The 27549-nt window shown below is 36.4% G+C and overlaps 1 protein-coding gene across 3 annotated transcripts in view; it reads right to left on the bottom strand.

The window, feature by feature from the left end:
- vcla (vinculin a) overlaps positions 1-27549 on the bottom strand; it is a 58651-nt gene that overhangs the window by 16828 nt on the left and 14274 nt on the right. For 2 of the 3 annotated variants that reach the window (XM_073837467.1, XM_073837469.1), the window contains exons 6-12: positions 12397-12490; positions 8210-8357; positions 5927-6080; positions 4972-5147; positions 3929-4119; positions 1816-2015; positions 1392-1520 (exon numbers count right to left, since the gene is read on the bottom strand). In XM_073837467.1, the coding sequence (XP_073693568.1) occupies positions 1392-1520; positions 1816-2015; positions 3929-4119; positions 4972-5147; positions 5927-6080; positions 8210-8357; positions 12397-12490 (1092 nt within the window). The remainder of the gene's footprint in view (positions 1-1391; positions 1521-1815; positions 2016-3928; positions 4120-4971; positions 5148-5926; positions 6081-8209; positions 8358-12396; positions 12491-27549) is intronic. The other variant, XM_073837468.1, reaches the window with a different exon arrangement.

Below are 27549 nucleotides of genomic sequence, written 5' to 3'. Positions count from 1 at the left end.
ATTTAATTTTTATATTTTGTTTTTACTTCAATTTTAAAGTTTTAGTAATTTTGTTGTTTTTGTCATTTTAAATGAGTATTTATTAATCTATATAGTTTAGTTTTAGTTAAGTATGTTAAACTAAACAAAAATGAGGAAATTTTTTTTTTTTTAATCATATTATCATATTTTAGTTAACACTAACTTTTTTCAAGTAACAAAACTTTTTTTATGATTTTAGTTTTAGGTACACTACCAGTCAAAATTTTTTGAACAGTAAGATTTTTAAAGTTTTTTTTTTTTTTTTACTCACTTCTGCTCACCAAGCCTGCATTTATATTTAATCTAAAGTACAGCAAAAACAGTAAAATTCTGAAATGTTTTTACTGTTTAAAATAACTGTTTTCTATTTTAATATATTTTAAAATGTAATTTATTGCTGTGATTAAAGCTACATTTTTAGCATCATTATTTCAGTCTTCAGTGTCACATGATCCTTCAGAAATCATTCTAATATTCTGATTTGCTGTTCAAGAAACTTTTTTAATTATTATTATTATCATCATTAATATTTAAAGCAGTTGAGTAATTTTTTTCAGGATTCTTTGATTAATAGAAAGATCCAAATATTAACATTTATCTGAAATAAAAAGCTTTTGTAACATTATACACTATACCATTCAAAAGCTTGGAGTCAGTATAAATTATTGTTTTTATTTAGCAAGGATGCTTTAAATTGATCAAAAGTGATGATAAAGACACTTATAATGTTGCAAACAATTGAACTTATGAACTTTCTATTCATCAAAGAAGTCTGAAAAATGTTTACTCAGCTGTTTTCAACATAATAAAAATGTTTTTGAGCAGCAAATCAGAATATTAGAATGAGTTCTGAAGGATCATGTGACTGGAGTCATGATGCTAAAAATTCAGCTTTGAAATCACAGGAATAAATTACTTATTTTTAAATATGTTTAAATTGAAAGTAGTTATTTTAAATAGTAAAAATATAAAAAAATGTTACTGTTCTTGCTGTACTTTGGATCAAATAAATGCAGGCTTAGTGAGCAGAAGAGGCTTCTTTAAAAAGCATTGAAAATCTTACTGTTCAAAAACTTTTGACTGGTAGTGTAACTATAATAACTCTACAGTAACTACAATCACTATAATAAATAATGACTGTGAGTATGTTTGTATACATTTCTGACCTAGTTATAAAATAATGACTTTGGGGATTCCTTCAAAATATAAATAATCCTAAGAATAAAAGTGTTTATTTGTTTCTAAAAAAGTTGAAAGTCTTTTTACAATAAGATTTAGGGCTTGAAATGCTTTGTGTGCATTAGCATATTTGATATGAGACTGAAAAGCATGCTGTGCCCTGTTTAAAACAGGCTGTATACTCAGCGGACCTCATCTCTGTTGGGGGCCTCAAGAGGCGCCGTTGCTGCCACTGCAAGAAGTTTAATTGGTGTGGTCGTATCACTAAAAACATCAGACACCTCCTGGGTCATCGCCTCCTGCATCTTTGCCTTCAGATCCTTGAAGGAAAAATATGATATGATGAGGATATCTAAGTGCGCAGTCAAAAACAAAAAACATCATTTGATGAAAAACAGAATATTTTCCAGCAGAGGGCGGCATTTGCTTATATATTGCATTGAGCTAAAAGCCCTGGTGCTTTGTGTACTGCACTACTACTCTAAAGCCAGCAGCTCTGACCTCTGCACTTCCCATTTGAGAAGATCTAAACATCTGATTATGCTTCACCCACACCTGCTGTGTGAGAAAGATACTGGGATCTTTTAATAGAAAAAGGGGGACACGATGCCTTACTTTAATTGCCTCCAATAGATGAGCAGCCACGGTACGCGCCTGAGGACTCTCTCCCTCTCCTCGCGCCGCAAGATCTGCCAACTGCATCATCAGCTGCTCCACTCGCTCACACTTTGCTAGCAGATCCTGTCTGTACGGCCCTGGTAGAGAGGTCGCCAGCCTGCGGCCTTCCGCTATCAGCCCCCGTATGGCAGCCTGGCCTATAGACAAAGACATGAGAGGCTCCCATTGAAATTTAATGGTGAAATTTCTAGCAGAAATGATCAAACTGGTATAATGACTCCATTGTACTACTGTTTGGATAAACAGATAGTATCTTTAGGAAAAGTTAACAACAAATGCGTAAAGCTGCCAAACATTACACATTTTACCTTTAAGGAGAAGCCACAATCATGATAGAAACATTATATGTCTTAAGCCACCTTTTCACTGTCACTGACAAACAAAAGACTGGTAGCCATGCATTCATTATCTGTATATGACCACCCAACTAGATACAGTTGAGGTCAAACATTTTCATCCCCTATTCAGAATCTTCAAAATGTTAATTATTTTACCAAAATAAGAGGAATCATACAAAATGCATGTTACTGAATGATCTAAAGCTGTTTTTTTTTTTTGTTTGTTTAGTGATAGTTGTTCATGAGTCCCTTGTTTGTCCTGAACAGTTAAACTGACCACTATTCATCAGAAAAAAACCTTCAGGTCCCACAAATTCTTTGGTTTCCCAGCATTTTTGTGTATTTGAACCCTTTCCAACAATCACTGTCTGATTATAAGATCCATGTTTTCACACTGAGGGCAACTGAGGGATTCATATGCAAGGTTCAAACGCTCACTGATGCTTCAGAAGGAAACACAATGCATTAAGAGATGGGGGTGAAAACTTTTGAACAGAATGGAGATGTGTAAATTTTTCTTATTTTGCCTGAATGTGATTTTTTTTTCAGTTAGTACTGCCCTTCTGAAGCTACAGAAGATACCTACTTGTTTCCCAGAAGACAAAATATGTTAAATTTACCCTGATCTTGAAATTGAAAATTATTTTAACACCTCATTAGTATCACTACTTAGTAGCAAACCCTTAAGACCTTTGTTCATCTTCAGAACACAAATTAAGATATTTTTTATGAAATACGAGAGCTTTCTGACAGCACAGACAGCGAGGGTACTAAAACAGTCAAGGCACAGAAACATAGTAAGGACATCAATAAAATAGTCCATGTGACAGAGGTTCAAGTGTCCCTTGAGAGAAGAAATCATTGAATGAAATCGTTATTTTTGTCTTGTTTGCACAAAAAGTATTCTCGTAGCTTCATAAAATTAAGGTTCGAACCACTGACAACCTTTCTTGGCCTTGAACGTGGTAGTTGCATTGCTGTCAATGCAGGGTCAGAAAACTCTCAGATTTTATCGAAAATATCTTAACTTGAGTTCTGAAGAAACAAAGGTCTTAAGGGTTTGGAAGGTGAGTAATTAATGATAGAATTTTCATTTTTGGATGAACTGTCTCTTTAAGGTTAATTAACAATGAATCCTTAGGTAATTAAATTAGCAAGATGACAAGGTCTGTGGTATCAAGATGCAATTATATGACGTGATAGTATGTCCCAATACTGGTCTTGCTGTACACTCGAAAGTATGGATTTTCCCTTTCACAAGCGAAGTGCAAACTTTTAGAGCATAGTGTAAGCATGTGAATTGGGACAAGCCCTGGTACTAAACTGTTCGGCTCTGGTCTAGAGTTACTCCAAGACTAAGTTAACTTGAAAGTAACATGACCTGCTGTGAATAGGACACGAAGCAGCTATTTATGGTTTGAAATATTTTAAGTATGAACATAAATACAACAGGGACAGAAGAAATAGCCATCTGTCACATCATATAAAGGTCCAGAGTCAAGTGCCCAGTTCCATACGAATGAATAAGTCATTCAATATGCCAGTGTTATCTCTTGGGGGAAAAGCAACGGCCTCATATGACCAGTTGAGTAATTTACTACACTAATAACAGACACAGATATAACAGTGCTTAATATAATTCTAAATGTAAATGGACTGCCAAGCTGCTTTTTTGTCTCATTTAAGACATTTTGTCTCATATTGTCACCCACCCACTCCATGATCGTCCACTCCAGGGTTGTTGATCCAGTGCAAGGCCTGCTCCATTTTGCCCTCTAGTGTAACAGCGGCCTTGGCAGGTCTCATGTTGGCCACGGCACGGTTAGTCTTTGCCTGCAAGTTCTGCAAAGCTGTGCCAATCTGTTTGGCAAGCGCTCTAGCCTCAGGAGTATCCCCTTTACCCCTGTTACACAAATAAAAGGCCAAAACATGAGATTTAACAAAAAAAAAAAAAACACATTTATAACAAAATCACCATGTAAATTAGACAAAAAAGAAATAAAATAATTATTGAGACACTGTGATGGCAAAACAAACATTTCTTATTATTTTCAATGTTGTAAACAGGGTAGTATTTTTGTAAAAACATTGATATATATGTTTTTAAGATTCTTCGATGAATAGAAGGTTTTTTAAAATAAAGTTTTTATCTTGCAATTCTGACTTTGTTTCTCACAAATGTGAGTTAATATTAAAATTCGGAGAAAAAATGTTGTGAGTTTATGTCTCACAATTCTGACTTATAACTAAAATTGCAAGTTCATATCACAATTCTTAGAAAAATTAAGAATTTTTAACTTGCAATTCTGACTTTATTTCTCACAAATGTGAGTTTATATCTCAATTCTGAGAAAAAAAGTCTTTATAACAACTGCGAGTTAATATTACAAAATTCTCAGAATTGTGAGTCTGTATCACACAATTTTAAGAAAAAAGGTCAGAATTGTGAGATAAAACGTCGCAATAACCTTTTTTAATTTTAATTCAGTGGCGGAAATGGGCTTCCATAGAAAGCACTAAGAGGCACAATATCCTGGTTACATAATCTGTCCTAACTGTGAACATGATACTGGCTTATCAAGTTCACATTTTTCATCATGTGCTGAACAAAGTCACAACATTATCTATACATGACAGACCGGCATGAATGATATCAAGCTGAAAACCATCTGTCCTTTGAAAGTGGAAAGAACACTTTGAACGTTCCTGTAAATTAAAGGACTCTTAACTATATGTACTGTAGGTCTATAATTACATTTTACGAAGTTCAACCAGCCTCGCAGTGAGCCCTGCGACCTCACTGATGGAGCGCAGGATGTCGTCTCTCTCTTTAGGGTCTTCACACAGGTCAGCAATGCGCTTGGCCTCTGCCAGAAGAGCACGAATGTTCTCTTCACCCTCCGGACCGCCGTTAGGATCAGCCAGCCAGCTCTGTACAGACACAACCATTCACACAACAAGTTTAGTTACAAGTTATACTACTGTCACAATCCTTTCATACCTAAATGTATATTTAAAACAGTGTTTTTATTTTATTTTGACGGTAAATGCTGTGTTTTTAATTTATTTTGCATCACTAGAACTATACCTACTAGTTAGTTAACAGTATCTTATCAGAACACTTTCAGACTCTTCTGTTCCCTTATTATCAGAACAAACATACTAGACTGACACTTGTCAATATTTCCTGTTTTGAATTTGAAGGAATATATATAGTCATATTGTTATTAATCACAAAGAATCAGTCTGTTATATAACACACAGTGCACAGATAGCACAAAGTAAAAACATTCTTCCTGTTTTTGTTATCCACCCTTTAAATACTTATGAGTCACAGCACATCTCCACTAAATAGTCAGTCCAGACAGATTGATGTAAGAGCTATTTAAATGAGGACATGTCTGTAATTATGACTACCCATTTTAAGTACCCACAGGTCCTCTGGGATGCATATACAAACTCTTCAAATCTGTATATATAGCTAAATGAACAATACAATAAAATCCTAACAATAGACTAAAATGAAAATAAAACTTTTAGGGAAAACAATTTACATATCTTTTGTTATTGATGTCAATGGGCATTCATTGATTCAAACCTCAGAATACTTTTTTGCATTGTCTATTGAGTCTTGAAGTGAAAACAATTGAGCACAACTTCAGACACACCAAACACACCAATCCACTGGCAAAACATGCTTTAAGACTGACCTGGGCAGTGTCGATTCTCTTGGCGATGGCCTGTTTGGCATTGGTCAGGGCCTCCAGCTTCCGAGCAGCATTCTCTACTTTCCCCACCAGAATATCCAAACCCTGGCCCACCTGCTGAGCTTTCTGCATACCTATAGGGGTGGCACCCTGACCTCTGAAAAAACAACATATTTTATAATATAATATAATATATAATATAATATCACACAAGTAGCAGGTCGATGTAACTGTATATCGGCATGGCTGTGATTCAACCGTAGACGTGCCAATATACAACCATACATGGCTACGAGTGTGATATTACATTTATACAACTGTTTGACGGCACGAGTGTGTAAATACATAAAAAACAACAATGGAGTGTCTTTAAAAACCCTCATTTGTGTGAACTACTTCCTTCCACCGTGGATTCAAATCTAAGTTTGACAGTTTAACAGCTAAACCCAAGCCTCCGTTACTAATTCGAAAACGTCACTTTAGAAGTAGTTACGAAGTAAAGTTGAGTTGCTTCATTGAAAGCTTATTGTATTACTGTATTAATAGAGTATTATGAGAGAGAGATGGACTGAACAAGTGTGATTACCTGCATCTGATACAGCATTCATTCTTCAGCTCAATCTTATATTCACACTAAAACATTAGTTTGAATGTCCTCTGAAGAAAGCAATATCTTTATTGTACTATCCTTTCATCTGTTAATGATGATTTCTGATGACAGTGCATCTTACAAAATGTTGGTGAAAGTGAAGATAACTTTCTTGTTTACAATCCTGTTTCAGTCTCTTTCAATATAAAAGTCTGTTGACACGCTCATAGAAAGAGTGTCTTGTCGCCATCTAATGGTGGACTAATGTAACTAAAATCACCATCATGAACATACACACCATTTCCCAATACGAAATACTATTATCAAATACTACTATTATTTCTAAAACATTTATTGAATAACAATGTTTAATAAACAACAACTGCCATCATAAAAGTTCTCAGGCAATTTAGTCAAAAGTACAACGGCAGCGCTACATAAAATATAACATGACAAGTTTTTGCCCTTAGCCAACACTATTAGCTCTGGAACAAATAATATATTAATGAGACCAAAGACTGCCCATTAGATTTACCCAAAACAAACTATATCTCATGTTTAACCACTACAGAGACATCAGAGCAAGTGACAAATTCCAGAAGATCAGGCCAAGGTAGGGCTGCTCTCAGCGGGTTCATGAGCGATGAACAGCCGCTGACGCCCTGGAGCAAATTTTCAAATAGACAGTCTCTTTATTAACAAACCGCATATTTGAAGTCTAAACAAGTACACTTGCACCTAAAAAACTCTTAAAACTACATTCTATGACACAAAAACAGTAATATTTATATAATTATGGTGTATTTAGACATCCACCATGACATTCACTGTGAGAAATACCGCAAACAGAGTGATACAAATGGTGAAATGGTTGGAGTTCTGTTATCACTAGAATATCGCACTCCTCTCAGCCAATCAAATTTTAGGATCAGAAAGAACTGTTCTATAATATAATATAATATCTAGATATAATAATGATATAATAATAAAAGAATCATTTATTTACATGATCACAAGATCAACAGAAGAAGATAATGACTTCATTATACATTAAAATCTCTCTGACTACCCGTTAACACTGATTAAACATGGAAATTTAACATGAAAGCATCTGAACTGCATGTGAAGGTCAGTGTAAAGAGCCTCGTGTGTGAAAGTGATCAGTGGGCCGGGGCAGCCGCTGATTATCCGGCCCTTCAGCCTTTAATCTGCTTTCCTTGAGTCTCTCTAATGAAGTCAGAGCCCAGCGTCTGATCTTTCACTTTCACTCCAGCTTTCAACATCCCTGACATATGGGCCCAAACTGTACCACACCGTTCCTTCCTTCTGCTGTACTCAGCAGTCAGGGATAAACAATCCCCGGAGAATTAGCCCGCTAACAAACAACGTCTAAACTGTGTTTATTGAAAAACCTGACACACTTTTTCGTGTTGTAAATTAGAAGCAGTTACAGCCCCTGAGACACATCACACGGGAGTAATGCATTGTATAAAGGATGATGAATATCATTATGTACAGCACACAGCTGCATTAATGCATAATTCAGCTCACATGAGCGCTACAGGAACATGTGGTGGCATTTGGCTCTCAGTGTGAAATGCTGAACTGAGGAATCTCATCTTCGGCTGAATCAGCCGTATAAATGGGCTTTGATTGTAATTCAGCCTTTTTTCCAGGTGCACCTGAAGGGGGCGTACCTGGCGCGCACATCTGACACCTGATCCGTCATCTGGCCCAAGGTCTTGGCTGTTCCCAGGATCTCTCGTCTCTCTTTCCCCGCACAAAGCTCACCCACTTTTCCTGCTTCATCCAGTATCTGACGCAGCGCATGCTCTCCCGGATCTCCTGTACAAGAGCATCCAGAGCACACATACTTTTATTGCAAATTAATTAAAATCCTGTACATTATTAGAAATTAATTTGTCTATCTCTGTGTAAACTCTGTGTATTCTGGTTCAGGACAGTTACGGTAGTAAAAAAAAACTCCCATCTCATTTTCTCTTCCAATTTGTAGAATGATTTTGAAGTTGGAGAAGAAAATGAGATGGGCGTTTTTCAAACTGTCATGAACCGGAATACACAGAGTACACACAGAGATAGACAAGATGAGCATTTGAGGTTAAAAATATAAATTGTAATTTTTGTTTAGAAAACAAGCGATCGTTTCACTAGATAAGACCCTTGTTCCTCGGTTGGAATCGTTTAAAGCTCTTTGAAGCTGCATTTAAACTGCATTTTTGGAAGTTCAAACTCGGGGGCACCATAGAGAAATCCTGTAATATTTTCCTCAAGAAAAATAATTTCTTTACGACTGAAGAGAAAACTACATGAACATCTTGGATGACAAGGGTTTGAGAAAATTATCTGTAAATTTTTGCTCTGGAAATGAACTTCACACAACTTAACATAAAGGTACAGACGCTTTTAAGTTTTAAGCTCCTTTAAGCTAAAAAAAAAATAAAAATTTAATTGTAAAATTAACAGTAAAGACATTTACAATTTTCCAGATTTAGATTTTAAATAAATACTGCTCTTTTAATTTTCTATTCATCAAAGAATATTGATTAAAAAATGCAAGGTTTTTAGCCAAAACATTAAGCAGCGCAACTTTATAGGGATAGTTCACCCAAAAATGAAAATTTTATGTTTGTCTGCTTACCCCCAGGGCATCCATGATGTAGGTGACTTTGTTTCCTCAGCAGAACACAAACAAAGATTTTTAAACGAAAAAAATGGTTGTTCAAACCGATTTAAAGCTAAAAGATTACGTTTGCTTGCACAAATTCATCCGGGACTTTTCACTGATTTACCCTTACGGCGTTTGCGTATTCTAAGCCAGAGCGCGTTCACATGTCACGAGCCAGATGAAAAGCTCGTGCTCAGGACAGATGGACGTGGCTGTGTATCAAAGGTAAAAAATTATATAAATACTGTTCAGTTTTTCGCAAAAAAACGATCGTTTCGTGTCTTAGGACATCAATGTATCGTCACGAGTAGTGTTGTCACGGTACCAAAATTTCAGTATTCGGTACCAATACCAGTGAAAATCCACGGTTCTCGATACCAATTTCGGTACCAAAGTAAAACACAATAACATTAATTGAACAACACACTTTTTATTAATAAAGTTAAAGAAAAATAAAATGTGCAAAAACCAATGTCATTCGTTATACTTATCTAAATTTAGTTTAAGGTTTTTCCAAGTAATCACAGTATTTCAAGGATTGTAAACATTTTAATAATTAAATAACAACTAAATAAATTACAGGCATTCAAAAAATATACACAAGCTTCATCCAAAAGTTTGTTTCTGCTGCTTCTAAAAACATCTGTACTGTTGTCTGTTTTAGAGTTTGCTGGGGTGTTTCATGATCTTCCTCAATCTGAAGCTGTAAAAAGAAAATATAACACATTTAAGTAAAGCAGTGGGCTAAGCCTGACCAGATGCAACATTAGATCATTGACACCAGCAAAAATATAAATTTTCAGTAAATAACAAACCTCAGCTTTTATAATAAATTTAGATAAGATTACATATAATAAGTTAACTGTCTATCACAGATAGAAAATGCAGTGTTGAAAACTCTTTACAATACGATTTCATTTGTTAGACAACATGACCTTACAAAAAAACTGTAGTTATATGGCAATTATTCTTCTTAATCTTAGGCTCATTTCAACATTTACTAATCCATAAAATCATGTTAAACTGTTAAACATGAAAAAACATAAATTATCATGTGTTTGTATTGAATAACATTTTGAATTAATGTTGTAAAAATATATTGTTCACTTAAGTTTGTTAGATAATGCATGAATTTTCTTATTGTAAAGTATGACAAAACTAAACTGGAAATCAAACGTGTTTTATTTGACTGTACTTTTATTTAATCCAAACTGCGTTCATATTTAATAATAAAAAGCTTTATGAACCTGCTAGAGTTATCCAGCCAAGAATAAGAACGTTTTCTGACAGACTGATATTAAGGACATAAACATTGTTAACGATACATTTGTACATTCTTTAACACATATTTTGGATAAACAGGTCATTTGTGTGTATAAATAGTACATATATCATGTCTTTCTTTTTTCTTTTACCCTAATAAAAATTATGGGAGCGTTAAATAGCTCAAAATCGTTCTAAGGCCCAGCAAATAGCGTTAGCCGCTTATGCTAACGAATAACTACATCATAATTCGACATTCAAATTAAAATATCCAATAATGTTCTTTACAGAAGCTCTAAATATGAAATTAAATTGAAACATACCGTACTTGAACTCTTTCATTTGATCCTGCAGTCGGCCTTCACTGTGTTTTGTTCAGTCTGATGCGTTTCCTTCTTTTGAGAGAACCTACACGATCTATGATGTTCGCCTTCAGCCGAAAATTGAAAATGTTTGGAGCATGCCTGGCTCTTCTTTGTCAACAAGTGGATTCAGAGCGACCGCATCAGCAGCAGCGCCGAAGAGAGCGCAACTGTGCAGTGCGCACCTTTTAGATAGCGCGTCAAGAACCGGGTCGACCGGATATTCGGTACCACCGGTACTAAAGAAAACCTGGAACCGTAACATTTTCATTTTTTTAGTACCGACTTGGTACCGAAGTACCGGGACTTTTGACAACACTAGTCACGAGTCGCAGGGTGTAATTTGGATTTGTCTGTGCATGTTTTTGTTTACTTTTAAAGGTTTGGTGCCCATCCACTGCCATTATTTGGCTGACAGACTGCACCAATTTTCGTTAAAAACCTTTGTTTGTCTTCTTCTGAAGAAACAAAGTCACCTACATCTTGGATGCCCTGGGGGTAAGCAGATAAACATTAAATTTTCATTTTTGGGTGAACTATCCCTTTAAAATCTTCTGGAAAATTATAACTGTCTTTACTGTTAACACTGATAATAATAAATTCTTCTTCTTCTTTTGTTCTCTATGAGCACCGAATAAACATATTAGAATGATCTCTGAAAGATCTGAAATTTTTTTCTGCTGTTTTTTCAGTTACAGGAATTACATTTTAAAATATATAAAAAAAATAAAAGTTATTTTAAATTTACAATATTTCTGTTGTTCTAATCAAATAAATGCAGCCTTGGTGAGCATACTCAACCCCAATGTCATCCAAGATGTTCATGTCTTTCTTTCTTAAAGTTAAAGAAATTAAGGTTTTTGAGGAAAACATTCCTGGATTTTTCTCCATATAGTGGACTTTTAGATGGCTATACACATCCCAGCCAAGAAATAAGGGTCTTATGTAGAAAAAATAAAAATGTAATGCTTTTTAACCACAAATGCGCATCTTGCACTAGCTTGACCCTCACGCATTATGTAATCACATTGGAAAGGTCAAGCACGGTTAGTTCTTCATCTGTGTACTCTGGTTCAAAAAGGTAGGGTAGGGAGAAAAACTCCATCTTATTTTCTCCTCTAACTTCAAAATCGCCCAACATCGTTGTTTTACCTTTTTTTGTAAAGGGTGTTTGACTTTCTTTGCACATTTGCTTTGTAAACACTGGGTCAGTACTTCTGCCTACATCACACGTGACCTTTCCAACGTGACTGCAATGCGTGAGGTTGAGCTAGTTCAAGATGAGCATTTGTGGATAAAAAGACTGACCGCTTCACTAGATAAGCTGTGATCGTGTAGATCGTGTAAACTGAAACTGCAATTTAGACCTTCAACCTGTTGATCCCCATTGAAGTCCACTATATGGAGAAAAATCCTGGAATGTTTTCCTCAAAAACCTTAATTTCTTTTCGACTGAGGAAACATCTTGGATGACATGGGGGTGAGTAAAATATCAGGACTTTTTTTTCTGGAAGTGAACTTATCCTTTAACACCTGAAACATAACAGTGAACTAATGGATATAGTTATGTTACCTGGTAGACCGTTAGGGTCTCTCAGCCAGCCTTTAGCCTGACCCATCTTTGACTCGATCAGTGCTAGTGCTCTCCTCATGGCCTCTGTGTCCTTCAGAGAGAAAGAGCGTGTTAGTCAGTAATGTCTGTCATATTGGCCCCCAGGGCAGGATGTCATAGAATGGATCTGAGTGGTTGCAGCTTTTTGTTGCAGTTGCAGATTATATGAAGGAGTAGCTGCTGAAGGGAGAGGGCACTGCAGCTATTTTCCTCTGATGGGCAAGAGGAGCCTCTGCCTCTCTCAATCACACACACAAAGTGCGAGCGCGGCCCACATAATCACCACTTCACACTCCATTGCACCACGCACACATCTGAAGGAGAACCCGTCTGGTTCGGTAACTCAGCCGTGCGTATGGCGCTCTTCTCTACTGCAGTCTAAAGCAATAGTCATCTGCACAGGCAATGCATTCAATGCACACATTATCCGAAAAATGAGCATATCAAGAACATAACACTGAAAGACAGATGAAGGGCATGGGTGTGGAATTAGGTTCAGTACGAGTATCAAGGTCATGCCTTCAATGCAGATGCCTTAAAATATTACAGATTATTAAGGAGACATGTGCTATGAGATTTCTAAGCAATCAGACTTTTTTCATTTTTAATACTTTAGCAATACCTGAGCAACCATCTATTAACACTTTAGCAACTTCAAACATGCACCATTTGTTGTAAATGAAAAAAGATTACTGGAGTAGTTTACAAAATACTATTTCTGTTTTTCTACTTCTGAATTTCATTTAAACGTAAAAAAAAAAGTAGTGTGTTACTTGCAAGGTTATTATAGTTAACTAAAACTAAATCTTAAAGGTAAAATTAAAACCATGACCATAATGTTATGAATTAAAAATAAATTACAAATTTAAAACCACAGCCAAAACATTATTAGAAATCAAAAACGTTAACTAAACTAAAATAAAATATGATGAAACTTTATTTCTAGCTAGTTGAAAAGACAACATTTATCATTTTATGTTATTTTAGTTTAACTTTATGTACTGAAATAACACAAAGTTACTAAAACTTTCAAATGGAATGAAAAATGGAAATACGAAAACTCATTTAAAATATTAAAAATATTTATATTCAAAATAAAATAATGGGTTTATACTTCTAAATGTAATGTTAATTCAGTGTGTTACTTGCAGGGTTATTATAGCTAACAAAAACTAAAATTAAAACCATAACCATAATATTATAAATAAAAAAAGAAAAAGAAATAAAAATAAGTCTACGGCCAAAACATTATTAGAAATAAAATAAACATTAAATTAAAAAAAAGTCTAAAACCTATACAAACATTTAAACTATTAAAAATAACAAAAACACACAAAGTTACTTAAAATATTATTATATTAATATTCAAATATTAAAAATAAAATACTTTTTTCTACTTCTGAATTTTACTTGCAGGGTTATTATAGTTAAGTAAAAGTAAAACTTGAAACTGAAATTAAAACCATAACTATAAATTTATGAATTAAAAAAAAAATCATTACAAAAATTCAAACCACAGCCAAAACATTATTAGAAATAAAATAAACGTAAACTAAACTAAAATAAAATATTAATAAACTTTATTTCTAGCTATTTGCCAAGACAACATTTATCATTTTATTAAATAGTAAAATAAAATAACTAAAAAATAAAAATGTATAAAAACTATACATATAAACTATTAAAAATAACAAAAATTCACAGTTACTAAAACTTTGAAATAAATGAAAAAATGAAAACGGAAATATGAAAACTCATCCAAAATATTAATACATTAATATTAATAGTCAAAATAAATATTATTTATATACTTCTAATGAACTAATTTACAACTACAGCCAAAACATTATTAAAAATAAAATGAACATTAACTAATAATATTAGGACACTTTATTTCTGGCTAGTTGCCAAAGCAACATTTATCATTTTACATAAAAATGTATAAAAACTATACATACATACAAACTATTAAAAATAACAAAAATACACAATGTTACTAAAACTTTAAATTAAAAAAAAGAAAATGAAAATGTAAAAACTCATTCAAAACATTAATATTATATAATTTCTAAGACTTATATTCTTTAAGTCTTTCTAGTCTCACTACTAAGATATGTGATTGGTATCTTTTGATTTGGTGCAGTGTAGATGCTGGCAACAAGTTTTGTAGCAAGCACCACTCAGATACTGATCTGAAAATGCACAGATCTAGTTTTGCTTTGTCGTCTTTGATTCAGCAAGACAAGATAATAATGGACCTTTAAAAAGCCTTAGAATTTAGTTCTTGTTTTTGCTTGTGGCATTTCCAGCAGGAGACACTCTGGCAGCTGAAGCAGCAGTCAGATCCAATCAGGAAAAGGAGACGGGCAGGAAATTAACCCCTCACACCTGCGCCTGCTGCCGATTACACTCCACTGGTAAAAGACTGCATGCTAAAATGTCTCTAAAATATGCAGCTAAATTCATGTCAGCTCGCTTTCATAAATCCATATCAAAAAGCTTAAAAAATAGTTTGTGGTTATCCTGAAGCAAACCTGAAGCACAAGTATAATCGATGAGTCTTCTCTCAGCTAAAACGAATTATCCACCCAATCCATTTCCTCTACTTTGCCTGCCTGCTATCCAGTAACTGCTGCTTTCAAGCCAACCAATTCAGCATCCAGCAAGACAGATCACATTATTTGTAAGTTGATGAGTCATTTCCTATTTGTGTACATTACTGGATAGATTCAGCTCAAGGTTGGGTTACATTCGCAAGCCTGAAAAAATGTTATGTGCATTTACTGTTCTGTTTACTTCATATAAATGTAATGTAGTAAATGCATTTGCATGTATATAGCTACAGTTCAAATATTTGGGGTCAGTAACATTTTTTACTTTTTACCTCCTTTACTTTTTTATATTTAGGAAGGATGCATTAAATTGATCAAAAGTGACAGTAAAGACTTTTACAATGTTATGACTGTTTATATTTCACAAATAAATACTGTTCTTTTGAACTTTCTATTCTTAATACAGTTTCCACACAAGTATTAAAGGAACACTCCACTTTTTTGGAAATAGGCTCATTCTCCAACTCCCCCCGAGTTAATAAGTTGAGTTTTACCGTTTTGAAATCCATTCAGCCGTTTTCCTGTTTTGGCGATATCACTTTTAGCATAGCTCAGCATAGATCCTTGAATCCTATTAGACCAATAGCATCGCGTTCAAAAATGACCAACGAGTTTCGATATTTGTCCTATTTAAAACTTGACTCTTCTGTAGTTATATTGTCTACTAATGCCGGCGGAAAATGTAAAGCTGCGATTTTCTAGGCCGATAAGATGGAACTACACTCCCATTCCGGCGTAATAGTCAAGGAAGTTTGCTGCCGTAATATGGACGCAGCAGGCGGAGTAATGTATTTACAATTTGATGCTACATTAGTTATTCACATGCTGTGGTATTACAAGCAAAGATTTTAGAAACAGGCTAGAACGTCTAAACCTGATTAATATATTATGATGAAGTCAGACGCCCTGTTTGAACAATCTCTGCTTGAATATGCATTCTGCTAATGTGACTTGTCTCTGACAGATTTCACAAGCACATGCTGTGGAGAATTACAATATGGAGGAAGACTCACGCTAAGTTACAATGATGAACTTACTCTTCAAGAGTAAGACGCTGGAAAGCTTTAACATTATTCAGCTGGCTGACAACATCAATCTCCCATTGAATAAATAATGTCAAGAAACATTTGGCCCAACTGTACTTAGGTTATTGGCTGACAAAAGCTTTGGAATTGTTATGTGGAGAATTTCAAATAAATCCAAAAGTTTATATTACTGAATAAGTAAAAGTAATTTTCTGATTACAGTTTTGAATCAAACAATAAATGAATCTGGAAATGCATTGGCTTTTTCTTCCATAAATCATTTCCCGCAAATGGACTTGTGCTGTGTGTATGAAGGAGCTGAGGAGCAATAACTAAGTCAATCCATCTTTCATATTGTCAGCCATAAAACACAAGGGAGCCCAGAGTCAGAATTTAGTTTCAATTCAATTTTGTCGCAAGACAAAAGCTAGTGGGTTCAATACTAAATGTATGCTACATTCAAAAGATTGAAAGTGTACTCTTTTAAAGTGCCAGAACGATTATTAAATTAGCTAACAAGTTGTCAAGAAATCCTTTCCGTATATCTCAGGGTGTGTTCACACTTATCATGTGTGCACCAAACAAGCAGACCAAGACAGCTAAAAAGATGAGTCTCGGCCCACTTTCAAACGAACTCTGGTGCGGTTCGAATGAAATATGAACACAACATCGACCAAATACTTTTAAACTAACCAAAAACAGGATGTAATGACAATATACCACACTATGTGACATGATTTGTGAAGGGAACGAGCAGAGTATCCAAAACAAAATGAGCACAGATTAACAAGGAGGAAAAGTGACTTTTATGAGTTCGCAGGTGGTAAAAATAAAATCATATGTACATGAAACAATGAGCACGCTTAGTTAATCAGACGGCATTAGGTGCACTCTAAAAAGTGCTGGGTTATTTTTGTAAACACATTGCTGGGTTAATTGTGCTGGGTCAAAATTCTGGGTTGTTTGAGGCACTGTAAACACACAGTTGGGTTGATCATGCTGGGTCAAATGGACTATAAGGGGTTCTTTCACTATGAACTCCTGGGTTGGGTTATTTTGACCCAACCGGTTTGTTTATTTTTTTCACTTCATCGAACATTCTGGATTCTTCACTCGTCTCCTCGCCAGGCGGTCACGCACCTCGCAGCAAGCAGGATTATAAGGTAAATTCATAATATGATTATATAATTATTTACCTTTATTTTTAATAAGTTGTGTTTTAGAGCACACTGATTTCACTGTTTAATGCAATATTTGATATGTCGCTGTGCGGGGTTGGCATTTTATTCCGTGAATGACGGAACGTTGTAACTTAAGCAGCCTAGCGATGTACTTTTTTGCCTCAACAATCGCTTTATTGTTGTATAAAGTGTGTGTGTGTGTGTGTGTGTGTGTGTGTGTGTGTGTGTGTGTAGTGTTATTTGTATAAATTACAGTATACATATGGCATTTATTTTAACGCCTTATGGAAAGAGTAGGTCAGAAATACGGGGGTAAGTTCCTTTACTGTCTGCATACTGTATGGCTTTGTAATGTTTTGTCCAAATTAGATAATTTCATACAAAAATTGATCTTTTAAGGGCATATTTTTTCAAGTAAATGTCTGCGACGTGCCGAATCCAACGATAGGTCCATATGTTTTATGTTGAGCATTTTCGCGCTTTTTTCCTTGAGGTATCTGCATTAGCTAAAACGCTATGTCCCTTACTTTAATAACATTAAACCACAATATGACTGGTATGTACTATTGTTTATTACTTAAATGTAATGTTGTCTTAACTACAGTATGTAAAGTTAGACTTAATCTCTCATGGTGTATGTGGCCGTTCACATGTCGCGTTTTTTGCGCACTGAAGTTCGTTATTTAAAATGTAGATGCCAATATACGCTCATATTGGAGGCTCGTTTTTTCCAGACGCGGGACATGGTTGCTTAGCAACGGCAGACGCCATGGGAGAGCAAGCTGCGTTTTGGAAAGAATGAGAAAGCTACGCGTCATGCGTTTTCACGCGTTTTTAGGTGCGGCATGTGAACGGCCCCTTACTCTTCCTCTATTTTAGTGAATGCTTGTGTTGCATTACAAACTAGGAGACCAGTATAAACCTTAAACTTATTGAACCACATTTGTTTTCCAGATTTGATCAGATTTCACAAGACTTTAGGAAGCTATATCCAGAGGCAGACTTTTTGAAGACTGGGCTACAGTTGCAGACCTAATTCTTGCCAGTGCTCAGCAAGATACATTCCTGGGTGACATGACTTAAGGTAAGCTTTTTCTTATAATATGTCAATCTGTAAAAACAATATGCAACTGTATTTGACACACATAAACTGGTAAATACAATGGTACAGTAACACTTAACTAGTTGCTTATTAGCTTGTATATTGGCTGTTAATTAGTACTTATGAAGCACATACTGATGCCTTATTCTGCATGAGCATATTTTACATCCCTGAATCTGACCCCATACCTAAACTTAACCTGCAGTAGTTGAATGAGGGTGGGAATTAATTTGCATTATTTAAAGGAATGAAGAAATCTTCATATGAAAGTGTTTCAGTTTGTTGTTTTGATTATAAAATATGTTTCACAGTTTGCATATTATTCCTATGATTTAGATGCTAAAGGGGAAAGTGCTTTCAAAGTCCTGCCCACTCTGGATAAAAGGTCTTCAGACCCACAACCACGGAATCCCGGAGGCCATTCATTGACGTACAACCTGTAAGTTTTGTTTTACGTTTTCTGCTCTAATAAGGGTGTATATATATATATATATATATATATAAACACAGTGGTGGCCAAAATTATAATAACAGTAGTATCTTCACCAGCTAAAAAATGATTTTAAGTCAGTGTTTGTTATCTTTTGCTGTAGTGTGTCAGTAAGAAATAGCAGTTTACATTCATTTTGCCTTTAATTAATCCAGTGAGGTTTTTGTTTGCACAACAGCCAATCCTCCAGACAGAGATCTGATCTCATCATCATCCAGTCTGTCTGGAATGACATGAAGAAACAGAACAAACTGAGACAGAATCCAGAAGAACTGTGACAACGTCTCCAAGATGCTTCTAGAGACCTACCTGCAAAGCTACCTGAAAAACTATGTGCAAGTGCACCTAGTGTAGGGCAAAAGCTGCTTTAAACGTAAAAGGATGGTCAAACCAAATGTTGATTTAATTTAGTTAATCAAGGTTAATTGATAAAGAACATTTATTTATGACATTATTTGTGACAGCATCATTTTATGACATTTTTAGACAAGTGCTTAAAACTTTTAACAGTACTGTAGCTTTGCAGTTAGGTCTCTTGAAGCATCTTGGAGACGCTGTCACAGTTCTTCTGGATGATGATGAGAACAGATCCTGTGTGGAGCACTGGCTGTTGTGCAAACAAAAATATCACTGGATTATCACAATTAATGGCAAAATGAATGGAAATGTAAATCGATATTTCCTACTGACACACTACAGCAAAAGATATAAATCACTGACGTAAAACCTTATTTAGCTGGTGAAAATACTAGTGTTCTAATAATTTTGACCACAACTGTATGAAAAGTTGAGAAGCAAAATGAGCATTTATTTCATGCCTCTGTGTTTATGTTCATAAAATACACTTAACTTAAAATGTTAGTTATGTTGCAAGACTAAATGCCGTATAATTAACAGGTGGGGACCAACATGGTGGATTTGAGCCTTGGGATGAGACAACAACATTTCTAGACCTTCGCCATTGTTCCAGGCCATGCCATTGAAGCGGACTTGTTGCCTGGGAATATCTCCAGCTTGCAGTATATCATATTGATGGACATAAGTCTTCATGTGTGAAGTTTTTGAGGGCAAATTTTTTTTTTTTTTTTATCCACTTGTAACATGTTTTAAATTTTAAGAATTGTCTGGTGGACTCTTTGTTTGGCTTAGTTTTAATGGCACGATGTTTGGAATGATTCTAATGTGGTAATAATCCATTTTTGAGTGTTCTGCTGCTGCAATGTTGACATAAATAATACGAATATATTGTGCCTTGTTTACAGTTTTGTGATTAAAGGAAACTGATCTACTAAAACCGTTATTTGTGTCTGTAAGGGTTGGACAAAATGTGTGACAGCTGCACCTATTTGAAAACTGTATTAAATTGAAAACTCATTAAACTGACATTTACAGATGCATTTTTTTGTGTTGTGTAACTGTATTACAGAAAAACAATAATAATTTTACATTCTTTTGTGATTTATATATTATTATTGGTAAATATAAAGGTAGCAAGGCAATTAGACAACAAATAACCCAATATTTAGGTAGTTTTTAACCCAGCAACACAGTTAATCTGACCCACTGGTTGGGTCAAATAAACAGCCCAGCATTTTGGGTCAAATGATTTAACCCAGCACTTGGGTCAAAACAACCCAACGCGTGTTCTGTCCCATAGTTACCCAGCAGCTGGGTTATGGTTGGGTTATTTTTTAACCCAGCACTTTTTAGAGTGTGCGTTTGACTTTGCGGCACTTAGCAGACCGATCTGTGAATGGGTACTTTGGTCTCATACACAACGATCAGTCTCCACAGCGCTGAGATAAGGGTGTGTTCACACTTATAGTTCGATTCGTTTGGTTAATTTGGTATGGACCAAAAAGAAATGATACATTTGGTCCTGGTTCCCTTAGCGTTCACACTGGCATTTCTGACAGCGAACCTAAAAATACCGAACCTAAGACATAGTGATACGTTCACAACCTATTTATGTTTATATTTGCAAGATGGCGCCGCGGATGGCAGCCTCTGTGCTTAGCTCTCCAGTTGTTTTAGTGTTTTTGTTCGTTTTTCCTGTTTTTTGTTTTGCAAACACGATCAGTTTTACCAGGGATGAACTGCTGAACATTCAGCAGAACACACCACATAATATCCTACCGGTTTTTGATTATTCGGACGTTTTGCTGAACATAGCAGTTGGCGGAGCAGCAGCGCTGAGACGCTTTCGGACGCGCAAGCGGGGGAAGCGCGCCGGCGCGCTCGTGAAGCTTCGTCAGCGTGGATTCAGGCTGTCGCTGCCAGGCATACATCTGGCGAATCTCCGCTCTCTACCCAACAAAACGGACGAACTCCTTCTGCTCTCCCGGACAAATAAGGATTTTTCACATTCTGCTGCTCTGTGTTTCACGGAAACCTGGCTGAACGCGGCTATACCAGACAGCGCGATTCATCTGCCGGGATATCAGCTGTTCAGAGGAGACCGCGACACAGAATCGACGGGGAAATCGCGCGGCGGCGGGACGTGCTTTTACATCAATGAGAGGTGGTGTACAGATGTAACAGTGTTAAAGAAGATGTGCTGTTCTGATCTAGAAGCGCTTTTCATTAACTGTAAGCCGTTCTATTCGCCGCGAGAGTTTTGCTCGTTCATTTTCGTGAGCGTGTACATTCCACCGCAAGCGCACGTAAACCTGGCGTTGCAGAAACTCGCTGATCAGATCACAGAGACAGAACAACAACACCCGGACTCTGTTTTAATCATTCTTGGGGATTTTAATAAAGCAAATCTCTCACGTGAACTGCCAAAATACAGACAGCATGTTACATGTCGGACCAGAGACAGTAATATATTGGACCACTGTTACACCACAATTAAAGGAGCATATCACTCTGTCCCACGGGCAGCTTTGGGACTATCTGATCACTGTCTGGTTCATCTTATACCAACCTACAGGCAAAAACTTAAATCTGCTAAACCAGTAGTTAAGACTGTAAAAAGATGGACCAACGAAACAGAACAGGTCTTACAATCCTGTTTCTATTTGACTGATTGGAGTGTTTTTGAAGCTGTTGCCACCGATCTGGAGGAGCTCACAGAGACTGTTACTTCATATTTCAGTTTCTGTGAGGATTTATGCATTCCTACCAGAACCTATTTAACATACAACAATGACAAGCCATGGTTTACAGAAAAACTCAGACATCTTCGTCAGGCCAAAGAGGATGCCTACAGAAAAGGGAATAGAGTCTTGTACAACCAGACCAGGAACACACTGAATAAAGAGATTAGAGTGGCTAAAAAGACCTATGCAAAAAGGTTAGAAGATCAGTTCACTTCGAATGATCCAAGTTCAGTGTGGAAAGGCCTGAAAACAATCACAAACTACAGGACACCACCCCCGTGCACTGAGGCGACTCAACGACTTGCTGAAGACCTGAATGAATTTTACTGTAGATTTGAAACCCCCCAAACCTGTTCTGACGATCTCTTCACACAACCATTACCACCTCCAGCAACCCCCCTCTCCCCCCCTCCTTCACTTCTAATCAGCAAAAATGAGGTGCGCCAGGTCTTCAGGAAGAACAAAAGAAGAAAGGCACCGGGACCAGACGGTGTGACACCAGCCTGTCTGAAAACCTGCGCTGACGAGCTGGCCCCCATCTTTTCACAGATCTTTAACAGGTCTCTGGAGCTGTGTGAAGTCCCTCACTGCCTAAAACGTTCAACTATTATTCCTGTCCCAAAGAAATCCAAGATAACAGGACTTAACAACTACAGACCTGTGGCGCTAACATCTGTCGTCATGAAGTCGTTTGAAAAACTGGTTCTGGCTTATCTGAAGGACATTACCGGACCCTTACTGGACCCCCTGCAGTTTGCTTATCGAGCAAACAGGTCAGTGGATGATGCAGTGAACATTGGCTTGCACTTCATCCTGCAACATCTGGACAGACCAGGGACTTATGTGAGGATCCTGTTTGTGGACTTCAGTTCGGCCTTCAACACCATCATTCCTCCACACCAAACTAAACCAACTTTCTGTTCCTAGCCCTATCTGTCAATGGATCACCAGCTTTCTGACAGATAGGCAACAGCTGGTGAGACTGGGGAAATTCACATCAAGCAGCCGCACCACCAACACCGGCGCCCCTCAAGGTTGTGTTCTCTCCCCACTGCTCTTCTCCCTCTACACCAACGACTGCACCTCTAAAGACCCCTCTGTCAAGCTCCTGAAGTTTGCAGACGACACCACGGTTATCGGCCTCATTCAGGATGGTGACGAGTCTGCCTACAGACAGGAGGTAAAAGAGCTGGCTGTCTGGTGCAGTCACAACAACCTGGAGCTGAACAAGCTCAAAACTGTAGAGATGATAGTGGACTTCAGGAGGAACCCCCCTGCACTTCCTCACTCACCATCATGGACAGCACTGTGGCTACATTGGAGACATTCAAGTTCCTGGGATGTTTCATGTCCCAGGACCTGAAGTGGGACACTCACATCGACTCCATTGTAAAAAAGGCCCAACAAAGGTTGTACTTCCTTCGCCAGCTGAAGAAGTTCAACCTACCACAGGAGTTGCTGAGACAGTTCTACTCAGCCATCATCGAGTCTGTTCTGTGCACATCAATAACTGTCTGGTTTGGCTCAGCTACAAAATCAGACATCAGAAGATTGCAGAGAATGGTTCGGTCTGCTGAGAGGATTATTGGTGCTCCCCTGCCCACCCTTCAAGAACTGTACACATCCAGAGTGAGGAAAAGAGCTCAGAAAATCACTTTGGACCCCTCACATCCAAGCCATCCCCTCTTTGAACTCTTACCATCCGGCCGGCGCTACAGAGCCCCAAAGATCAGGACTACCAGACGCATGAACAGTTTTTTCCCCCAGGCAATCCACTTTATGAACAGTTAAAATGTTCCTACCATTGTGCAAAAATGTGTGGAATAATCTGACTTTATCTACTGCTACCACCTCCACCCTAACACATCCCTGTATTCCATCCTATCACCTATAGCACAACTGTACATACATATTTATTGTCAATTTTTACAAATTATTATTATTATTTTCTATTTTTATTTTTGGTCTATTAATGCTTACATATGTGTATTTTTTTCTTATTCTCTTATTTTTATTGTCTGTGCGTCTCTGTGTACTGGAAGCTAATAACACTGAAACAAATTCCTTGTATGTGCAAGCATACTTGGGAATAAAGCTCTTTCTGATTCTGATTCTGATTGGTCAAGTTGAATGACGCATATTATGTGACGGAACTCACCAAATACTCCAAACAAAAGGAAAAAGTGCATTCGACTTGTTCGACTGCGGGTGTATGACATCAAAGTACCCATTCACTGATCAGTCTGCTCAGTGCCCCTTTAAGTCGAATACACCTAATGCCATCTGCTAATCTAAGTGCACTCATTGTTGCATGTATATGATTTTATTTTCACTACCTGTGAACTCACAAAGAGCTCATAAAAGGGACTTTACCTTCTTGTTGCTCAACATTGCAATCTGCTCATTTTGTTTTGGATATACCGCTTGTTCCCTTTGTGAAATCATGTCGCATAGTGTTGCATCTTGTCATTACTTCCCGTTTTTGGTTAGTTTAGAAGTATTTGGTCCATGTTGAGTTCATATTTCATTCAAACCATACTAGAGTTTGCTTGGAAGCGAACTGAGAACCATCTTATTAGTGTCTTGTTTGGTGCACATCAGCGTTTGGATGGCAGCGTTCACACTTACTCAAATGAACCACACTAACAGAGCAATCTCACCAGAGTTTGTTTTAATCGAACCAAACATGACAAGTGTGAACACACCTTTTGTGACGGAATATATGTCATTCAACCTGACGAATCAGATTGTGAACATATCACTATGCCTTTAGGTTCGGTATTATTAGGTTTCCTGTCAAAAATGGCAGTGTGAACTCTAAGTGGAACAAGACCAAATGTATCATTTTCCTTTTTGGTCCAGACCAAAAGGACCAAATGAACCAAACGAAGGGAACTACAAGTGTGAACGCACCCACAGATATATGTGTATTTTCTTAAAAAGGAAATTTAAAGACACAAAATCCAATGTTATGCTATACTCCTAAAAACAAGATTGTACAAGCAAATTAGTACATTTAATATTTACATGAATGGACAAAATACTTATTCATTTTGTTCTAAGATTAAGCCTATTGAGATAAATTTTTGGTCCATAAATGTGGGCCATTGGGGAAGAGCCACGTGGCTTGAAACTTAACTTCGAGACAACTTTTTCTTCGTTGTTTGTTATTTTTTGTAACTATGCACTCTTTTTGAGCATTTAAGGACATCATTGGAAATTGTTGTTAATTTTGTTTTCTTTGCACATTCTAGTAGCTTCGTAACATTAATGTTGAACCACTGATGTCACATTTTACCAAAGTCCTTACTACCTTTCTGGGCTTTGAACATGTCAGTTGTGTTGCAGTCTATGCAGGGTCTGAAAGCTCTTGGATTTTATCTAAATATCTTAATTTGTTTTGAAGATGAACAAAGGTCTTACAGGTTTGGAATGACGTGAGGGTGAGTAATTAATGATAGAATATTCATTTTTGGGCGAAATAACCCTTTAATTTGAAAACATTTCTCCAATCAGCAATAGCCAATGCCTCATGACTAAACCACTTGTTACCACTAAACTAAAAAGTCAAATTAAAAGACTGGCTATTTTAATAAAAAAGAGAGAAGCTTTCCAATTTATCCCGGTCAATTTTCTGTTTCAACAGGAAATACATAAACACGAAAGCAATATGCACTCGTCAAGCAATTTCACTGGGAGGAGCTGTGTATCAGGAGAGACAGAGCATAAAATTAAGTTAATCTGGTAAGACAGCATTCAGGTTAAGGGAACGTGTACAGCGGGAGCCATGGAGACAAACACCAAGCTTAAAAAAGTTGTCACATCCTGAGACAGGCGTTAGTGATTAACTGTGAGACGAAGTGTCTAAATGAGGGATGATGTGAGACTGAAGTAAAATATGGATGTGGAGGGTGAGTGATGGCACAGTGTCATTCTACAGCACATCTGAAAACAACCTCTCTTATTGCAATTTATCGTTTTGTTTTGGTCCTGGGTTTCTGAAATACAGCATCCCTTATATACAGCAAGCCAGGCTGAGAAAAAGGCTTCTATCAAACATCATGGGAAAAAACAAGAATGACTATACTAACACACACATACCGTTAGCAACACAATGATCTGGCATGCAGTTTGTCGCATTACAGAGCGGGAGAGAGGAGAGCTTACCTTCTATAGGAAGGGAAAAAATGGAAGAACACAGAAAAGAAAGAGAGCAAAAGAGGCATGTTTACAGAGTTATATCAGGGCAACGGAAAAACAGAGGTGACAGCAAAGTAAATGAAAGCTCTGGAAACTGATTTGGAGAGTAGAGTGATTTCTTATGGAAATATTTAATATGCATGCTAAGCAAGCAAAGGGTGTCATCAGTTAGCGAGGGATCAAATGATTCAGTAGGCTTCATGAAATATTGAAAGGCAGATCATTAATCTTACTGTTCAACACTGATGCCTTGTGTACAGTATGGTGATGTTTTTCCACCTATGCTAGATATTAGGTCTGTGTTTTTTTGTCATATAGTCAGTGAATTCTGAGCCTGACTGTGAACAGTGCTGGAAATGGAACAGATTATTGCATTACCAGGATGGGAGTGTCACGTTCATTCAGGGAGAAAAACAAAGATACACCAAAGGGGTCTCAATAGAGCAGCAGTGACTGTCCACTGTTGAAGCAGCCATGTATTATTTCTAAAAATTTTATTTTTTGCATTTTAAAACAATATTTTTAACAATATATTTCTTAATAAAGCTCTTAAAGCTTGAGCTAAAACAACCAACTTTGAGAAAAATCACAAGATTACAACATTTTTAACTGTAAGACTGCAATCAATACCTTTGATATATTCATATATGTGGCCCTGGACCACAAAACCAGTCATAAGGGTCAGTTTTATTAAATAAAATAAGCTTTCCATTGATGTATGGTTTGTTAGGAGAGGACAATATCTGGCTGAGATACAACTATTTGGAACTCTGGAATCTGAGGGTGCAAAAAATCTAAATTCTGAGAAAATCGCCTTTAATGTTGTCCAAATAAAGTTTTTAGCAAGTCATATTACTAATCAAAAATTAAGTTTTGATATAATTATGGTAGGAAATTTACAAAATATCTTCATAGAACATGATCTTTACTTAATATCCTAATAATTTTTGGTTTAAAAAAAAGAAATCAATCATTTTGACCCATACAATGTATTTTTGGCTATTGCTACAAATATACCCGTGCTGCTTAAGACTGGTTTTGTGGTCCAGGGTCACATATACTACCATTCAAAAGTTTGTGGTAAGATTTTAAAGAAACTATATAACTAATATAATAATACTTTTGCTCAGCAAGAACACATTAAATTGATAAAAGTGACAGTTAGGGCCAGATTTACCTACAACATTTTGGCATTAAAATAATACTGTCAGGATTTACTAAAAATGTACAGTGACGAATTAGCGCTGAAAAAGCGTGGAGACACATTATTTTTGCGTCTGACCTTATGGAATATGCATTTGTAGGAGTTTCCCTTTCAGATGCAACATTTATGGAAGGAAAGTATTCAAATGAATCATGCAACGGCATTTACTAACATTTGAGCTAGTCAAATTACTGGTATT

Source organism: Garra rufa, chromosome 3, assembly GCF_049309525.1.
Source record: "Garra rufa chromosome 3, GarRuf1.0, whole genome shotgun sequence".
NCBI classification, from domain to species: Eukaryota; Metazoa; Chordata; class Actinopteri; order Cypriniformes; family Cyprinidae; genus Garra; species Garra rufa.
The sequence above is the reverse complement of the archived record's forward strand: the minus strand, read 5'-3'. Positions and strand labels throughout refer to the sequence as shown.